Source organism: Neomonachus schauinslandi, chromosome 5 (assembly GCF_002201575.2).
Source record: "Neomonachus schauinslandi chromosome 5, ASM220157v2, whole genome shotgun sequence".
Lineage (NCBI taxonomy): Eukaryota > Metazoa > Chordata > Mammalia > Carnivora > Phocidae > Neomonachus > Neomonachus schauinslandi.
This window is the reverse complement of record NC_058407.1, coordinates 30383045-30403956: the sequence shown is the minus strand read 5'-3', so window position 1 is coordinate 30403956 and position 20912 is coordinate 30383045. Positions and strand designations below refer to the sequence as shown.

The window sequence follows — 20912 nt, the reverse complement described above, 5'->3', positions numbered from 1 at the left end:
CAAAATGTGGTCTGAGTTAAGATACCTTGTTTTAGGGGTGCATGAGTGGCTCAGATGGTTAAGTGTCTGCCTTCAGCTCAGGTCCTGATCCCAGGATCCTAGAATTGAGCCCCGTGTCAAGCTTCCAGCTCAGTGGGGAGTCGGCTTCTCCCTCTGCCACTCCCCCTACTTGTGCTCTCTCTCTCTCTTTCAAATAAATAAATAAAATCTTAAAAAAAAAAAGATACCTTGTTTTAAAATTGGGCTTCTTTCCCACTAAAAAAAGAAAGAAGCTGTTCTCTGTTTTTAATCAAGATGGAGTGCCTCGGGGGCACCTGGCTGGCTTAGTCAGTAGAGCGTGCAACTCCTGATCTCGGGGTTGTAGGTTCGAGCCCCACGTTGGATGTAGAGATTACTTAAAATTTAAAAATACATATTTAAAAAAAAAAAAAGATGGCATGCGCAGACCAGAAGTGCTACAACAAAGGATCCTGCAGTTTGATCAGTGGAAAGGACACAGCTCACACCGCTGGTGCTGGGACTGTATGTTGCGTGCCTTCTTTCATGTGGCCTTCTTTCATTTATTCTAAAAGCAAGCTGCTATCGCCCTCTCTATCCATGTAAGAATTAGTAATTTACTTATTTCCTCAGTTGGAACCCAAGGTCTAACAAGCAAAGCACCTACGCTGGCAAATAGGTGGCTTTCACAAAAGGCCATACGATTTCACCCAGAAGACTGAGATTATGCCACTCAAATGAGCCTCACAGAAAATACACAAAAATGTAAACCAAAGGAATACTAGGTTGCTTCAAACTCAGAAATGGAATACTCATGGTTACTACAAAAAGAGCAACTTAGGGAAATTAACTAGATCATTTGGGAGCCATTTTTTTCTACATCTTTTAATAATATTTTTTATACTGTTAATCATGAATTCTGATCTCAAAAAAAAACCTTTTTTTCTAATTTTCAAATATTTCCCAAGTATGTATAAACTGACCTTGCCTAAACCTTTGGAAAAAAAAAAAATGAACCCACCAAATTTAGTAGTTCAAAGTAAAATGTACTGATCATAAACAGACATAGTAGTGATTCATCCTCTTCCATTCTAGTTGATATTTTCAAACTAATACTCTTTTGGTTCTACGAGGGGTCCTTGGACATTAACTTGAAGCCTTTAAAAAAATTTGATACTTAACATTTATTTGTAATATTAAAGCTGTCCTCTGTCCAGAAAACTTAACACCCTTGTTTTAGTATAAGAGTTTTCTAGAAAAAAAAAAAAAAAAAGCAAACAGTTGATTGTTCATATGCAGCATCCTGTCACTTCTCTGGCATTTTATATCACATGATCTGAAGATGTTTTACAAATATACGTTATACTGCGTACTTAATTGAAGCAACCGTGAGTGCTTTACAGATAATTTAAACTGGGTACACAGAGGCTGCCATTCTTAAGGCCACAAACATAATTCAGTCACAATGCTCAACATTCTGTATAGGATAACAGAACTCTAATTCCAGGATGAAAGGTTGGTTTTTAATAGATTTTTCAAGTGTACATGTGAAAATTATGGTTGAGAGTGACTTTGGATGGCCTGGGTCATCTCGACCCAGCCAAGCAAAGCAACCCAGCTGCTTTTATTGCTTTCTGGCTGTTCTGTCAGAGCCAAGCTTCTCAGACAACTTGTTGACATTTTCAAGAAAGTCCAGCACTCTTAAGTGGGCTGGGGCTGACAGCAAATCACAGAGAAAATGGATTGGGAGTCTAATGCGGGGGTAGTGTGGTATCATGGAAATATCACTGAATTAGGAGCCAGGAGACCTGGGCTCAGCCTGCAGCTCTACCCCCCACCACTCTGGAAAGGTGACTGAGTGGGTGACAGGGGCAGCAGCAACACTGAGGGTCAAGCCCACCCAAGCCCCAGAAATGCTAGAATAAAAACCACCACGAGTCAATAAAACCAGCTGGGGTAAAACAAGAAAACAGAACTTAAATTAAAATATATTTCACATATACATTATGTGAACACATGTGATCACAGGGAATCCACAAATGCATCTATCATTGTAGGAACTGAAACAAAAATGTGATGAACCACAAATTACGTTACATTATTTCTTTCAAAGAAATAAAAAAAAGATACAATAATCATGATGATACAATAACAGCACAAAGAAGTAGTAAAGCACATGGTAAATACTTTGTTCAGAAGAACTAGAAAGATGGTCAGAAGATGGGCAGGATAAAAATTATAACAAAGAACTGAAAATAAACACCACCAAGAAAAAACTAGGACAGAAATCCCCAAACGAGGCTAAACAAAACTTAGAAAATAATCCAAAAAACTTTAAAAAGTTTTAAAACCTTAAATGTGTACACACACACACACACACACACACACACACACGCACACACACACACTGTGACTAACAGAAACCAAAATCAAAGAACAGATTGCGGTGGAGACACAGGGACCGTGGAAGGGAATGTGGATCCACCACATAAACAGTGCGTGGGGTGACTGAGCTGCCACTCAGGAGTGTTAAGGACTCAAAATAGCTACTCTAAAGGCAAAGCAAGGCTCTGTTGATGACGAAAAAACAATTCAGACAAATAGGTAATAGTGATTTCCGATATCAGCTCTTGGAAGAGAAAGGGGCTTAAGAAGAATCACGCAAAATGGAAAGAAACAGACAAACACCAGCCAAGTATCCAGCAAAGATGAATTTTGCCTTTGCAAAGAGTAGAACATTTAAATCTATAGGACCTAGGGGAACCTGTTGACAAAAACCTACAGCTAAACAGATAATTATATATTTGAAAATATATGTAGGCAAAGTAGGCAAATAGTAAAATGGTCTCAATGATTAGGTTTAATGCCTAAATCTCTTCTTTGTACTGTCCACAGATATATACATATTTTTTTTTTGGTCATAAAAAGGCTTTAAGATACCTATTCCAGGAACTGTTATAAAAACTCTTGCCTTTCAGCCCTGTTCTCATGATAGCCATCACAGATGCTCCCCAAACACATCAAGAATATGAAGTAATTCAGGCTTCACGGTCACCCAGAGGTCTTAGGTTTGATTTCTCATTTCCTATTATCATTGACACAATTTTTAAGCTTTATTTCCAGGCCTTCAAGCAGCAAATCTGAGAAGCTTCAACAGAATTATACATTATCATTATTTATAGTGTTATTATATTAGTGAAAATAATTGTTTCTCAAAGTACTGCGGTTTTAAGACATAACTAGGTTTTATATAATAAAGTATGATTTCAAGCATCTAGTTGACCAATCGCCCCAAAACATACACTTGCAAACAGGAGGATGACTAGACGCAAAGTACTCACTTCAACAGTCTCAATTTTCCCTTCATGGGGATGTGGTGTCCTCGGGTATATATCGACAAGATGTGGTGATGCATCAAAATGTAACCTTTTGAGATTTCTTTTAATCATGTCTTTACAATTCAAGTCATCAAAATTAGTCCTCCATAATAAGACCTATAAAAAATTAATATGTTGGCACTTAAAACTGGCTTGCACGAAAAAGCAACAGAACTGATTTAAAAAAAAAAAAAACAGTTTACATAATTGTGCCTCAAAATAGTCAGGAAGGCTAGATGTATACTTCAACAGTGCTACTACTTCCCAATACTACTTTTTTAAGGGTGGGAGGGAGAGATTTAGCACTTTGAATGGTCTTCATGTCCAATTTAAAATTCATACTAAGAAAATAACTTATTACTTTAAAATCCTCTCTGATGTTTTCAAAGTTCAAAGCATGTTCTTGGCTTGATGGTCCACCTCATTCAATACATTTGCCTATGAATGACTTTTGGTCATTTCCCCAAAAATGCAGATTTGCTAAATGAACAATTTATATTTACCATCCTCAAGGAGCTTAACATTTGAAAAACATGACCTAGAGATAAAAGGTGAGGCAAGAGTTCAGGTGGAAGCGCCACACCAGCACTAGGAAGTCAGTAAATTCCAAGTATAATTAAGTGTCGAGATGAGCACAAGAAATAAGTGGAGTTTGAGTTCCAGAAAGTGTCAGAACTGGCACTATTTCAGCTATGAGACAGCAGACTTCCTGGCATGAAAGTAAAATATAAACTCACTGATAATCATCTTAACAACTACAAACGAGCTGGTTGTAAGAATCTTAGCCTTTACCCTCACCAAATCAAAGGAGCTGAAAGATTTACAAACCTGCGCATCTGCACCTCCTGAGCTAAACAGCTCTCCACCTTTTGAAAATGAAACGGTAAAGACAGGTCCCTAAGAAATAAACAGAGATTAAAAAAAAAAAAAAAAGCACTTCGTATTGTTTTCTCATGGCCAGAAAGACTGTATGAATTTTTCATCCTAATCTACATAGACAATTTATGCAATAAGTCTGATGGAACGTACCCAGTCGCTGCCAACTAATGTAAGCAGAGTAAAGATAATTAAGGAACCAACCCATGATATTAAAACACATATAAATGATACTAGATAAAAAAAAGCAATACTAATAAAAATATGAAAATAACACTTTCTTCCCATTTAAAGAAAAGCTTGTACATGTGTAAGTGAATAAGAATGTCTATTAAGATTTTCTGGTTTTGGACTCTTTATTCAACAAATCACTAGCAGAAACTGAATGACAAGTCTGTAAGGTGATATGAACAAAGGCCATTTCCTGACCACAACGGGCTTTACCGAACTCTCCCTTCATGTGGGCAATAGTGAGTCACTGAGAGTTTTGCCAGCAGGACACAGCAGGTGGAGAGTTGGAATTGTGGAACACTGGGATCACGACTGTAAGAATGATGAATGGGAGCAAGAATTAATGGTTGGAGCCAGTTAAGAAATTACTGCAATTATCGAGGTGAGAGGTAGTGAGAACCTGAAATTAAGCAATGACTGTGGAGTTGGGACAAATCACAGATGCATAGCCTCTAGGTCAATTTTTCAGTCAAGATAAGAATAATTCTTTCTCATCTCAAAAATATTAGTATATTGTTTGTTCTTAATGTCCTTGATCAGTATAAGAAAACTTTGGGGGGAAACCATTTTGTATTTTTCAAGTAGATCATCACACAGACTTAGGTTATTATAGCCCCTTAAACATCTTTACTCTAGACCATGAAAAATTCCATCTTTGTGTACACTGTTTTTCTCCTAAAATATTATATTTTTTCTATTATTCTGTATTATTATTATTATTATTATTCTATATTATTCCATGGATTTTTTAATCCTTGACCACTTTTATTGGTTGTTTATTCAGCCTAAATCCATGGATACACCTATATCTGAGCTGGTTAGTGTCTATTTCTGCTTTGCTCTAACACAGCTGCAGAACAAATGATAAAGCAAAGCAGGAAGCCAGGCAGGATATATGAAGGCAGACAGAACCCCTTCTCAAAGCCTATTCTATTTCTGGAGATAAACAGCTCACACTTGGTTAAAAGGAAGTACCTAGTACATCTTTAAAAAAAAAAAAAAAGAGGATGCAGAATGCATTCTAAAAAATTTAGAGAAGTTTGAATATTTACCCAGAAAGGAGGAATAGTTTATACACTTAAAAACAGTTTTTATTTAGTGCATTATATGCTGGTGTGTGTGTGTGTGTCTGTGTGTGTGATTGAACAGGCTCAATAAAGAGCAAGCCTCTTCCTCATTGGGTTCTAAATCAAAAATTAATGCATAGGAATGTCATCTTTCTTACTGATAAAGGCTTGTAAAGAGAAAATGTGGCTTTATCTGTGCGCAAATGGGCTGAAGAACTGAATCCCAGAATGAGTCACATTTGAGTACCCTGTCACAGGCAAGACCGGACAAGGGCAGGCATGTCCACAAGAAATATCAGAGAAAAACACTGAGGACAGGCTCCTAACAGAAGGCACTGGGCTCTCCTTGTTGACTTTCTCCTTCTAAACTCACCAATCAGATTAATGAAAAGCAATGCATGAGAGGGTGAGAGGCGCAGTGTCAGAGCTATGGGACACAGCCTCCACAGGAGGGGAAAGACCAGAAGTAAGGAAAACGCTTACCTGTCGGCATCTGACCAGTCAAACCTACACTACATACTGAGGAAGACAGCAGTGGAGGATTAATTTAATGGCCATTGAAAGATGCACAGTGATTTTGATAAGAATTGCAATAAGTAATATTTCTAAGAGTTGCTTCCAGAGGATAAAAACAAAGCCCTGAAAGCAAACATATTTTGTGTGTGCGATAGCGCTAATGTGTGTTACACCTGGAAAGATAATAAAGATATATAATAAAATGGATCAACACTTTAAAATATATATTATTTAAAAAGCACAAATCTTAGTGTTAATACCGTATGTCCTTGAAGTGTATATATGAGCCTTCCTTCTAAGAGATCCAGAATCTTAAGTGTGCCATCTGAAGAAGCAGTGATGAGGTAGTTGCCCGAAGGATGGAAGGATACACAATTAACTCCACCACTGTGAACTGATTCATAGAAAATAAAAGCAAAAAGTTCAGAGAACAAATTTTAATTCTAAAGATGTCTCTTTGCCCCTATTAGCAATATTAGGTTGGAAACAACAATCAGTTAAAGACAATGTCTCCACAACACCAAAATTCCATATAGCTCACTAAAACAAGTAAGCAGCTTGCCATCATTCAGCTTCAACTTCCAGCTAATGAGACAGCATAGCTTTAAAAGTGGAAGCGTGTCATGGAAAGATGAGCTCGCTAACCACATAACTGTGAACTCTTCAGGTACCTTATCAATATAATACAACCAGTAGTGGATTGCCACCGGCTCACATACAACCTAGCCTTAAACGAAATTTCATAACCCATTAGTGGTTTGAGGCTCGGGGGTGAAGAGTGTGGAGGTGTATCTGCAGAAGTGCATAGTCTTGCTAGCTTGTCTAAGAATGTATTCCTGGACACCATCTTTCCAACAGGAGGCAGCACGACACAGCCATCAGACGGCTGTTCTTCCACGTACTTTGTAAACAGAAAACCCTAAGCTAGTTCTATCAATTATTTTAGCAAGTTACTTACTCTCCTTAAGCCTCAATTTCCTTATCTTTAAAATGAGAGCAATAATAATAATAATACTTCCCAGGGTTGTTGTAAGGATTTAGCACAGTGTCTGCTCCATGGTAAGTTTTATACTTAGTTTAAAAGGGAAATGTGAATTTAATATAAATCCAGTACAAACCAAGAAATCAATTCATTTCTAGTTTCAATACACAGGCCCAGTCGGATGTTGTTTTCCACCAGTTGTAACACCTACTTGTGCTCACAGAACTCCTTTTGATTTCAAATTCAGGGTCCATTTCTATCCCAGACCTCTCACAATATGCAGAGAGCCAACCTGTGAACAGCTCACAGCAACTTATTTTTTCACAGCCCTGCATCATTTTTAAGGTCCCCCCACCTCCCTCTGCACGCTGACACTTCTCAGACCATGCTGTTGATGGAACTAACTGTTCTCCAGTCAGTTCAAAGGCAGCCCCCTGACTCTTTAAGAGGGCCAAACCACACTGAGAAGCATGGGCTGCCAGCTTAAGAGTTTCCTGGAAGAGGCCTAGCATCAGCTGGATTTTGTTGTCATGGAAATTGTTACCTTGATAATGCTGAAGCAACTTGTTTACTCTTACATCCCAGATTTTCACGGTGTGATCAGAACCTGCCGATGCTATGCATGTACCATTAGGGTTAAAATCCACAAAATTTGCAAACCTAGGAGGAAAGAATAAGATAGCCTAATATTCTGGTTTCTTTCCCTTCATTTATTTATTTGAATTTTTTTTTTAAGATTTTTTTTTTTTTATTTGACAGAGAGAGACACAGCGAGAGAGGGAACACAAGCAGGGGGAGTGGGAGAGGGAGAAGCAGGCCTCCCGCCGAGCAGGGAGCCCGATGCGGGGCTCGATCCCAGGACCCTGGGATCATGACCTTAGCCCAAGGCAGACGCTTAACGACTGAGCAACCCAGGTGCCCCTCTTTATTTGAATTTTAATAACGAAATGTCTCCTTAGCGAACTAACCCATATAAATGCACGAAGAGAATGGACTTACCCTACAGAATCTGAGAAGTTATTAACACACTGCTTATTGGTGGTATCCCAAATTTTAATAGTTTTATCTTCACTACATGACACTATTAGCCTTCCATCAGGTGAAAATCTAGAAAGCACAAGAAAGAAAACTGTCTCTGTGAAAGCCTCCTGACAATCACCCACACCCCCTACACACACACACACACACACTCACAGCGCACGCGTCAAGCTGTACATATTAAATACCAGAGACCATAGTTACCACACCATGCAGCAAAGTCATATTCTACAACCATCTTTCTAACTAAAAATAAGCATGACAAATGACAATGACAGACCATATCAAAATATACTATATAGACCAACCAATTTTCTTTTTTCCTTTTATTACTTGATTTAAATGATTTAATTTTATGGCACTTGTTCTACGTCTTCGATTCAACTCTGCACTCCCCCAAGCCAAGGACCTTGTTTTTTTTTTTTTTTTTTTTAAGTATTCTTTATCTCTTTCTTCTATTTTTGTCATTTTCTGGTATTATCCCTATGACCTATGAGAGCCTTTACTATTCATCCCACTAACCCTGTACTGAAGCTTTCTGGAAGAAATGGATTGGCATGAGAATTTAAAGGTTTTTTTTTTTTTTTTTTTTTTTATTTGAGCAAGCGAGAGAGAGAGAGAGCACAGAGGGAGAGTGAGAGGGAGAAGCAGATTCCCCGCTGATCAGGGAGCCCAATGCGGGCTCGATCCCAGGACCCTGGGATCATGACCTGAGCCGAAGGCAGACACTTAACGACTGAGCCACCCAGGTGCCCCTGGCATGAGAATTTAAATTAAATGATACCACCAACAAAAGAATCAACTCCCTAAGACTGTAACTTCCTGGACTTCCGGAGGCTGGAAATCTCCAGTGGATAGCTCATTTATACAGAACTGAAGGTCCTGATTCATGGACACACCTATCATCCACATGACCCATTTAAAAAACAAATGAGACAATTCTCAGACATCTCATCTACTGCTTTTTTTTTTTTAAAGATTTTATTTATTTATTTGAGAGAGAGAATGAGATAGAGAGAGAGCATGAGAGGGGGAAGGTCAGAGAGAGAAGCAGACTCCCCGCCGAGCAGGGAGCCCGATGCGGGATTCAATCCCGGGACTCCAGGATCATGACCTGAGCCGAAGGCAGTCGCTTAACCAACTGAGCCACCCAGGCGCCCCTCATCTACTGCTTTTATACACTCTCTTCCTTTAAGAACCTTTCTGAGGTTCATTCTTTTTCCCCTAAGTGGTAAGGGAAAAACAGATAGAAGAACAGAAGACCAAGAAAAAAAAACAAAAAATTTTAGATTATTAGGAAACTATGAATAGTATTTTTATTATTACTACTTTAGCAATAAAAAAACCAAAAAGACAGACTTAGGTCATAGTCTGATTATGTTTCAATTTTCTTTGTACTTTCCCTCTATGCCCAGATGACTATAAAGGTCATCAATTAAGGGTGTGGATTATAATTGAAGGGTTTTTTTGTTGTTGTTGTTCTCTCTCACTCACTCTTCTTCTCCCTCTCTGTTCTTAAGGCTGACCTAAAAATAATTCTTCCTGACAGAAACTTTGAATCTGTCATTTGTGGACTTACCATATAAACAAAAGGGACGTAGAAGGGTAAATCAGTTCTACGTGAAATAATCTTTTAAATTCTGGAAAGTGGGACACCTGGGCGGCTCAGTCGGTTAAGCATCTGCCTTTGGCTCGGGTCATGACCCCAGGGTCCTGGGATCGAGCCCCGCATCAAGCTCCTTGCTCAGTGCAGAGCCTGCTTCTCCCTCTGCTCATGCTCTCTCTCTCTGACAAATAAATAAATAAAATCTTAAAAAAATAAAACCAAAACAAAATAAAATAAAATAAAAGCTGAACTACCCAGCATGGAAGGCATTTCCTTGCAAGGTTATTTTCCAGAATTTTATTTAATTTTATTTTTTAAAGATTTTATTATTTACTTGAGAGAGAGAGAGAGTGAGAGCACAGAGGGAGAAGGAGAAGCACACTCCCCACTGAGCAGGGAGCCTGATGTGAGGCTCAATCCCAGGACCCTGAGCCAAAGGCAGATGCTTAACCAACTGAGCCACCCAGGCACCACTTGATTTTATCATAACATAATATTTTTAAATCTTTTCCTCCAGAAAATACGTGAGGAAGATTCACATATGAAGGGCAGTATTATAGAAATGCTTCAAATAGATGATATGTATTTTACACAGATCCTGGGGAAGGAACACCTACTCAGTATCCTCATGGAAATAAACTTTGCATAATAATGCAACTAATATAAGGAATCAAATTATGTTTCTTAATAAGTTATCTTTTAAAAATCACTTACTGTGAATATTTTAAAAAGTATTTCTAGGGGCGCCTGGGTGGCTCAGTTGGTTAAGCGACTGCCTTCAGCTCAGGTCATGATCCTGGAGTCCCGGGATCGAGTCCCGCATCGGGCTCCCTGCTCGGCAGGGAGTCTGCTTCTCCCTCTGACCCTCCTCCCTCTCATGCTCTCTGTCTCTCATTCTCTCTCTCTCTCAAATAAATAAATAAATAAAATCTTTAAAAAAAAAAAGTATTTCTAAGAGATTACTTGGTTCTTACATTTTCAGAAAGCAATGATGTAAGAATGGTTAATAAAATGGAATGACCAGATTAAAAACAAAGCCTAAAAATACTCACCCTTTGACATTACTGGCCAAACACCACCACCTCCATTATCGTCGTTATCCTGCCTACATTTATTGAGCAAATATGTCTTAGAATGGTTCCTAACCCATTACCTATAGCAACTCATTTAATCCTCAAAATAACCCTACAAAACAGGTGTTACTGGTAGCCTCAATTTACAGGTGAATATTCCCAGCCCCATACAGGATCAGGAAACTGCCAGAGTCACACAGCCAGGAAGATCTGACCAGGCAGTCTGGCTCCACAGCCAAACCTCTCAGCCACTCTGCTTAAGTCTCTGACAGAGAGGAAACTTTCTTCAGCTGGTGAAATGATTTAGAGCTCAGTTCAGTGTGGCTTCTGGGTAACCACACGAAGTTCTAGAGTGAAGGGAAACCATGAGGCAGTGCTCTGAGGAGGCTATGTGACTGAGTTCTGAGTGGCAGGCTAGCAGCCAGACTACCCTTTAATAAAAACCGGTCTCTGCTGCCATACACTGTCAGTGTCCTTGGGGACTTTATGGGGAAGATATTCATTCCTTCATTCAAATATTTACTGTGCACCTGCCAAAACCAGGCCCCGGGCATTGTCCTGGGTAATGGGGATAAAGTGGTGAATGTGACTGGTAAGATCCCAGCCCTCATGAGGTTTTCATTCTAGGAAGGGCACACAAGTAATATCATTTTAAATAGTGCTAAGAAAAGAGTTTGTAACAAAAAGGTGCCAATTTGTCAGGAGAAGTTCCATTGGAGCAACAAGATTTTAAAGAAACTTGTGAATAAGGAAAAGGAGGGATCTTGGCTGGCTAGAAATTCATCCTGAGCAGGAAGAGCTAGAGCCTGGGAGAATTTCCAGGTGCTAAAGAAATGAAGGGGACGAGAATGTCAGATAAGCAGAGAGTGAAAGAGGTGGCTGGGAAGAGGAGATGCCTAGTAGGCAGTTGTATTTATGGGTGTGGGGCGGTTGGGGGGGGGGTTCTACCCCCAGCTCCACACGACCAAAGGGGGACTCAGGGTTAAGGCTGTCCCCCTCCTCTGGACACCACATTATAATCCCTGCATATGTTCTCTCTGTATGTTGTTGTTGTTGTTGTTTGCCTTGGCAGGGGTTAAAAGTGAGGATGGTGGTTTGTATCTTCTCTTCTCCCCTTTCATTTTAAATTAGATACGTCAAAAATAGGTTAGCACCAATAAAACAGGCTTCTCTTTGCCCTGACTTTGGGGCAAAGGATAGTCCTTTCCTTTGTCCCCCTGCTCTCTCTCTCAAATAAATGAAATCTTTAAATAAAAAATTAAAAATTAAAAAAAAACCTCTAGAGAGTGTGTCACTGACATGGACGTTATTATATTAGTCAATAGTGACTAATGGATTAGCACACATGAACCGTCTGTAAGGTATCTGGGAAATTAATTGAACTACTATTCAATCTCTTAAACACAGTGATACTCATTTGGGAGAATCAGGAAATTACTGAACTTCTTTCTAGAAAAACTGGTTCACAGGTCCTTGAAAATAGCCCAAATACATGACAGGAGTTCTTTAACTTGGAATCTATGGAGTTCCTGAAACTGTATGTAAAATTGTGTTATTATATACACAGCCATAGGGTTATCCACTCATTAGAGAGCCAAAGGGGTTCATGAACCATGAGAAGTTTCAAAGTGTTCATAAGAAATCAAAATTTTCCCTTGGAATTTCTTATCATTGGAATAAATACTCTATAAAAAGACAATTCCAGCCCTCAGGCTCTGACACCAAACAGAGTAGGCACTGTTCTACGTCCTTAAGAAACAAATAATTAGTATTTGGTACTCTGAAGACAGCAGCTATTCAATAAGAGAGGGAAGCAGTAAAAAGTAGTGGAAATAAGACTGCCCAGTCAGTACATGGTCCTGAATTCTAGGGCCAATTCTGCAACTGCCCAGCTATGTAACCTTGTGAAATTCAAAACCACACTGGCCACAGTTTTCTATTTGTATAATGAGGGAGTTTGGATTGCATTCAGACCTAAACTTTCATAGACTCATTGAAAAAATATATTGGCAGTCTCAGAGTTTGCTTTGGTGAGATTCTGTGTTTGCATATTAAAGGTGAAGTTCAAGGCAATAAGCAAAACATTTTTTTTTTTTCCTAAGTGTTGGTCAGCATCAGAAGAGAACCCATCTGTTAATGACAGGAACAGGATTCAGCTACTGAGAGACAAAAAGCAGATGAAAGAGATATAAAAAGATTTAACTATGCCATAAAACATGCTAATTATTTGTTGGGTCATTTACTGTTTATACGCCCAGACTTCTCTCCTGGGATCTCCACCCATAAATACAACTGCCTACTAGGCGTCTCCTCTTGGATATCCTGCAGGCACTTCCAACTCTGAACTGAACTCAGTTCCAAATCTGAACTCATCATCCACCTCCCCAAACTGCTCCTTCTCCAGTGTTCCTTTTTTCAGTAAATACTTTCTCAGGCCAGAAACCTGGGAGTCATGTTTTGAGCCTCTTTCTCCTCCATACCGCCACACTCCAATCCATTATCAGGCCCTGTCTCTTCAAACCATAAAGGGAACTAATGTCTTCCATTCTCCACAGGCAATAAAAGTGATCTTTAAACATTAAATCAAATTTCTCTGATTAAAATGCTTTGATGATTTTGCATTTCCCTTGGGAAAAAGCCTGGCATCCTTCCTACTGCTTACCAGGTCCTCCAGAGTCAGCCCTCCTGTCTCTTCATCATCCTACTTACTACTTACTCTTCCTGACACACATGCCTCTTCCCTCAGGTCCCTGCTCCTGTCTCAGGAAGTTTCCTCATGGGCTATTGCCTGTGCCTCAAATGCTGTCCCCTACTTTTATGTAGTTTCAAATACCTAAGAGGATTTTACTCCTCCGGCAAGCCTCCGCTCAGAGTCACTTCCTCAGGAAGTCTTCCAGACACCCCCCCCCCACCAGGTTAGTTCCTCACTATGTGTTCTTAGAGTAGCTCATAGTCACACTTAGGTCACATTTGTAACCAAGCATTCTGTCGCCTTCCCCAACAAATGTAAGCTCCAAGAAGACAGAAACCACATCTGTCTCATTCATTGTTGCACTTCCAGACACAGTATATGGCACTGAGTAGGTCTTTAGTAAATATTAAGGCACTTAAAAGAGAATTGTTTAAGAGAATTGGGTCCAACTTAATATTATAGCCAATGAAAGCTGATGTTTAAAATCTTTGCAATTTGTTGCACAGCATGAATACACCTAATGACGCTGAACTGCATACTTTAAAATGGTTAAAATGGTAAGCTCTATAATATATATATCTTAGCACTATAAAGAAAAATCTCTTCAATTAGTGGTCAAAGATCACCTGTAACACTACCAACAACTGAAAATTAAAGCTAAAGTTTTCCCCCTAAAAATTAATGCTGGAAAAGCAATAATGTTGGAAAAGTTGTCTCAAAAGGCTGTACTTATTTTTGATGGAGGATACCATAAAAAAAGCATACATTATCCTAGAGTAAACATTTTTTTTAAAGATTTTATTTATTTACTTGACAGACAGAGACCCAGTGAGAGAGGGAACACAAGCAGGGGGAGTGGGAGAGGGAGAAGCAGGCTTCCCGCCGAGCAGGGAGTCCGATGTGGGACTCGATCCCAGGACCCCGGGATCATGACCTGAGCCAAAGGCAGAGGCTTAATGACTGAGCCACCCAGGCACCCCGAGTACACATTATTTTTAAGAATACTGGGCTACAATAATTTTACCTACAAGAAAAATTCTTTGCCACTGGAAAGAGAAAATATTTCTCAACTATATATATTTCTGTTTTCTTCATTACTCATTAAAGAAAAATTGAATGTTAAAAAAATGGGAAATACAGTAAGTAAAAAAAGTCCATAGTCCCATCTCTCAAAATCACACTTAACATTGTGTGTATGATAGCTACTTTATCTTTTGTACTATAATGAGTTCTGAATTTTGCTCTCCCTCCCTCACATAAACATTTTCATGTCATTACTTGTATATAGTCCCCTTTTAATGGCTACACAATAGTCTAAATTTATTTAACTAGCTTTCTTTATTTGGAAAAATTGGTTCTTTCCAATTTCTCGCCATTATAAATTATACTGAAAGCAGTACCTTTGAATACAAAGCTTTTTCTTTTGCATACAAAAGAGTATTTACTTAGAATATATTTCCAATTGCAAAGTCACTGCAACAAACACACCTGATATATTTTGCAAATTGATTTCTCAAAAGACTATACTAATTTATATTTTAGAAGCATGAATATATTTCCCAATATAGAGCATATCTTAAAAATATTTCTGTGAATTAAAATGTATGATCATAAGTAACAGTTACTCCAAAGAACATAACTAGCTATTCTTCACTGCTTACATGAATAGGCACCATCTCTATGCCACACAGAGTAAGTCTAGGCTCCAAGAACAAATGTATGGTAAGTACCCAGCACAGACAGACACAGAATTTTAATTCCTTAAGTCTATGCCATACATTTAAAATTCAAATACTACAGGGAAAAACAATTGCTCTGCTGACCCTCTATATTCATTTAAATATACTGTCTATATATTAGGAGGAAGAGCAGTATCATTTGGACAATTTTTAATGTTTAGTTGTTTAATTCATCTACCAATTTGTAAATGTATGGTATCCAATAAAGATCCCACTTTACATTCTCCCACACAGAAATCCAATTATATTAACTATATATTAAACAGTCCATCCACTTCCCCACTGACTGGAAACACCATCTATCATAAAACATACATGCATCTACTTCTAGACTTTCTATAACTTATTTTCCTAATAGTAACCATTATCACCATATATATAAAATGACACAAATGAATTCAAAAGTAGACAGTGATTATATTAAGGATATAGACTGTAATCTCTAGAGGTTGCTTCTAAACAAAATCCAAGACAAAGAGCAAAGCTAAAAAGCCCAAACAGGAGATAAAATGGGATACTAAGAAATAATCAACCTGAAAGGAGGAAAAAGAAATAAACAGGGGCGCCTGGGTGGCTCAGTAGGTTAAATGTCTGCCTTCGATCAGGTCGTGATCCTGGGGTCCTGGGATCGAGTCCCCCATTGGGCTCCCTGCTTGGTGGGGAGTCTGCTTCTCCCTCTCCCCTCCACCCCCGCTCGTGCTCTATCTCTCTCTGTCTCAAATAAATAAAAATCTAAAAAAAAAGGGAAAAAAAAGAAATAAACAAATGGGACAAATAGAAAACACAGAGTAAGATGGGACACTTAAACCTAATCATAGGAAGAGTTACATAAATATAAATGGATTACGCTCTCCAATTAAAAGGCAGAGATTTTCAGACCCAAGTACTTGGAAATAAAGTTACCCTCTAATAGTTAAATACGTAAAGTACATTCAATGGATGATAGCAGTTACCTGTAGTAGCAACCCCAAACACTGTGTGCAAATGCATGAAATGACTGTGAACACAACCTAATGGAGACTCCAGGATAATCCACAGGGGAAAAAACTGGAACATGAGGGCAGTTGATAGCTGACATTTGATATTTTATGTTCATTCACTTGTTTAATTTTCACGAAGACTCTATGAGGAAGGTACCCCTTGGTACCCATTTTATAGGGGAACAGACCAAGGCCCAGAGAGATCGAACCATGTTCACAGGATCACACGCCAGTGAGTCCATGCTCTTAACCACCCTGCACGGGCTCTCTGCAGAATCTATCTAATTAATCTGTGCAATTGTACCCCTGCACCTGAAAGGCACCATGTCACCAGAGAGGAGGTGCTGAGCAACAGCAGGAGGCAAGAGTAGTCAGTATGTCTCCTGCCTGGCCCGGGTGAGGGAGGACCTGACCACTGATCATGCAGTTTCCTGGGCAGGTGTGTGCCTGTGGCAGAGATGGCCCCATCACACGATACGAACCTGAGAAAACTATTCATCAAGATACTTTTTTCAACAAACGTTCTTGCTTTAGTTCCAGGACCCATCAAGCCCTTATTCTGACTTTGTCAGCAAAGGAGGAAGGCCCTGACCAAAGCAGGCAAATATTCTAGTCCCTTTGAAAGTTAGCATTGTCATTGTAAATAAGTAAATTGGCATCTGCCTTGTGTTTCAGATTCTCCTAAGTTTATTAAAGCATGACTCAGTGCCTCAGAGTGTTCTCACCTCTGAGTAAAAAGTGAAAATAGGACTTCTGATCCTTCAGACCTTTGGAAGAAAGTTCTGGACTGGGCTGACCCTGGCAAGGCTAAGTTCTCACAGGAAGCCGCACAAACACTGGACAGGCTGGGCTCGAGGGGTCAATTGGGCCCTCTCAGTGCTCCTGTTGTCTAACTACAAGAGCACGAGCCAAGAAAAAAGATGATAATAAATGCATAAGAAAGAATCTCTAAGCATGCCATAGAGCATATACATGGAAAGTTGCCTAAAAGATGAGATCCTTATTCATTAGATTTAACCAAATTATTTATCAAAGAACATTCCTCTGGAGAGTCCTCTGCAGAGTTTCACATGAATCACTCATGCCAAACAGTTAGAAAACTGATTAAAAAAAAAAAGAAAGAAATCTACCTCAGAACCACAAGGTACCAGCAAGATAAAGGCATTCCATTAAGACTAGGTAAGCTCAGTACAAAATTATCTACCTGAACAGGGATTGGCCAAATGGAAAAAAAAATAGTGAAGGCCCATAAACATTCTCCATCACAACCTGCATGTACAGTCCTTTTATATTTGATATTAAAAATCCACAGAAATGACTCTTCCTTGAAGAAGCCCATCAAAACTCCCACCTAAGCTACCTGCCCACCCCTCACTGATTCATTCAACCCACATTTTTGCACAACTCCTCTGAGCCTTCCCCACCCCATACTAACACTGCAGTGCTTCTCACACTGTATATGACTCCATCTCCAACACTCGCCCCTGGTACCTGACTCACTGGCTCCCTCCCTTCAGTCAAAGTCACCTGAGCAGAAATGCCCTTCCTGAGCCATATGTAAAAGAGCACCTTCCAACCCCAGCACTCTCTATCTTGTTACCCTACAGTATTTTTCTGCAGAGCACATATCACTAACATATTTTTTTTATTGTCTACTTCCCTTGGTAGCAGGAACTCTACAAGACTGGGAATTTTGTTTTGCTTTCTATGGTATCTACAGAATTTAGAATAGTGCCTGTCAAGAGAATACAATATAAATAAAATACTTGTGAGCGCCTGGGTGGCTCAGTTGGTTAAGCGACTGCCTTCGGCTCAGGTCATGATCCTGGAGTCCCTGGATCAAGTCCCGCATCGGGCTCCCTGCTCGGCAGGGAGTCTGCTTCTCCCTCTGACCCTCCCCCCTCTCATGTGCTCGCTCTCTCTCATTCTCTCTCTCTCAAATAAATAAATAAATAAAATCTTCAAAAAAATAAAAAATAAATAAAATAAAATACTTGTAATTCAAAGTCTGACAGGGAAGAGGGCCGAAGCAGACAGATCTCGTAAACAGGACAATGCAGTGGCATAGAGGACTTATGATAAGCTGGACCTGGGAGAGTCAGAAACATTTCCTGGAGGGAGAGATGTAGAGCAGGACTGTGAGGGAGGGTGGATTCACGGGGCTTTCCAGGCAGGGCCGGCAGCATGTGGAAAAGGCACAGGACATAACAGAACATCACACACAGGACTGTATAGCTGCAAGAAGGGGATGGTGACAGGGACAAAAGACAAGGCTGTAATAGGAAGGCAGAGCAGACATGCCAAGTAGTTTTTAACCTGAGGAGCAGTAGGACCAGATCTGCATTTCACAAGGTCTCCGTGGAGGCAGGAGAGCAGTGGTGGGTGGGGGGAGGGGTGGGGAATGAAGGCAAGTCTGTAGAGAGGAACACTTAGGTGTCTTGAGTGCATATCACTGGATTCAGCAATATCTCCCACTTTTCCAAAACACTGTTCCACAATCACATCTTATAGAAAGTGCCTTTAAAAAAAAAAGTGAGAATTTTTAAGGCCCATTTCTTAAACACACATACATGCACACACACAAACACATGTTAATAAAACCAGGTATGACTGTATCCAGAAACCACACCATGTAATTAGATAGCAATTCTTTCTTTCTCCGGCTCACAGCTCTGCTGCCCCCTGAGTCAGCATCACTGTCAGGTGAGCTCTTTGCCCATGGTGTCCCTCAGCAGCCACAGGTTTAGATAAGCCTAAGGGGCTCTTGGCTGGCTCCGTCAGAACAGTATGTGACTCTTGATCTCAGGGTCATGAGGTCAAGCCCCACGTGGGGTGTAGAGATTACTAAAATAAGTAAATAAACTTGAAAGAAAGGAAGAAGGAAGGAAGGAAGGAAGGATGGAAGAAAAAGGAAATAAGCCTAACACAGAAATCCCAAGGGAAAGGCCTGCCATTCTAACAAGACTCACTAACTCCTGTAGGCAGGAGGTGCCCTGTTCCAGATGGCAAGCCTGAGCTCAATGCCCTCTGCTGGGACTGGAGATCAGGCCACGCCAGCATACACATAACGTAAAGAGGGACTGTGGGGGAGCGCTGGTTCCTCAGGGAAAACTTGGGCACTGTCACCAGAAAACAGAACAGATGCGAGGCAGACAGAAAAGCAGGGTTCCACCATCGACTCCTCCTCTCTAGCTGGTGGGGGAGAACATTTTTAGGGGCTCGTCCCCAATTCCTAAGTTTCTCCCTAACTGATGCTGCCCAGACGGAGGAATGGCAGGCTTCTGGCATCACTCAGTTCTGAACAGTCTTTCTCATCCTCACCACAGTCCATTTGAAAAGCCTCATTACCCTCACCTCCCACTGAGGCTGAGAGCCGTAGACTAACTTGCCCAAGGGTAATGATGTGGCACAGTGAGGCATAGGAGTCTTAGCCTAGCTCACGCCAACCCTCTAAAGCAGTCATGCTGTGGGATGTAAGACCAATTAGTAGAGAGCTCGGGAATGATCATGCTTCTTCCCCATTCCAAGCCCTACGGTGTCTCCGTGTCACCTGGAGGATGAAATCCTAAGTCTTTTCATGACATCCATGACACTGAGCCTTCCCCCCTCCCTCCCCACTCCACCTCACATCCCACTTTACTTCCTGTGCCTGGCAACAGCTGAATAATTCATGTTCCCAGAGCACCAAACAGTTTCCCAGGCCATAGTGCCTACTCCCGCTGATTCCCACTGTGAACGGCTTGCCACCCCTCCCCATCTGACAAGACGCACGCTGCCTGTTCTCCTGCCTGTCCCTGGGTGCTGGGCCCAATATGCCTGCCTTGGCTTTTCCTCACGCAGGTCTAGTTCAGTGCCCCACTGCACACTCCCTTATCGCCTTGTGCATCATCTTCCCATAGGACACATTAGTTTACAATTATTTTGTATCCATTTTTTTCCATTGAACTATAAAATATAAAAGCTCCTTGAGGCTCAGACTGTGGTTTTCATCTCTACCCTCCTAACACGCAGCACAGGTATGTGGTACATAGCAGGGCTATGCTCATTAAAGGAATATTCTGAAGACCAAAACTTCACATTACTGATGACCTTTTCAACATTCCATAAGTTCTTCTGTCTTACACTAGCAATACCTTTTCTTTTGCATGTATATTATACATAGATGATTCAGTACAAGGGCAGGAAATAAAATACCTCCTAGAATTTACTACAGGAAAAATTTTGTCTTATGTGAACAACTTGATAGGATTCCTTTTTGTTGTTAGAACATGAAAATACGTCAGCCACCGTCATCCCATTAATACCTTGGCTGCAGGAAACTCAGGTTAAACCTGCCAGATTTATACTAACCGAGGTTACATGGTTCTAGATAGAATTGTCTCTTCATTCCCTCCAATTGTGTTACAGTTATTATAAACCACCTTAAATGATTTTAGGAAGGAAACAGAGACACGTAGGACACACTAGATAAATAACGGCTATCATTCAATGTTTTTGCTTCTGATGAGCTCCCTGATGAAGGTAACAGAAACCAGTGTCTTTGCCAAACTTATCCAGAGTCAGTCCTAGTGGGAGCTGAATAATGACTCCCAGTACCCAGCCTAATCTCCTGTGCTTCTGTCTGTTCTCCGGGTCTGATCTGCTGGACGATAGATCTCTGTTCACAACATCATTTAATAAATAAATACAAATGATTTGACCAGCCTCTTGGGACCACCACACATGTCACCTCCTTAGG

At 40.2% G+C, this 20912-nt stretch overlaps 1 protein-coding gene across 1 annotated transcript in view; it reads right to left on the bottom strand.

Annotated features, from left to right (window-relative positions):
- POC1B (POC1 centriolar protein B) overlaps nucleotides 1–20912 on the bottom strand; it is a 92897-nt gene that overhangs the window by 41793 nt on the left and 30192 nt on the right. Inside the window, exons 5-9 of the mRNA XM_044915362.1 lie at nucleotides 8046–8153; nucleotides 7591–7706; nucleotides 6325–6458; nucleotides 4203–4271; nucleotides 3339–3491 (exon numbers count right to left, since the gene is read on the bottom strand). Coding sequence (XP_044771297.1) covers nucleotides 3339–3491; nucleotides 4203–4271; nucleotides 6325–6458; nucleotides 7591–7706; nucleotides 8046–8153 — 580 coding nt within the window. The remainder of the gene's footprint in view (nucleotides 1–3338; nucleotides 3492–4202; nucleotides 4272–6324; nucleotides 6459–7590; nucleotides 7707–8045; nucleotides 8154–20912) is intronic.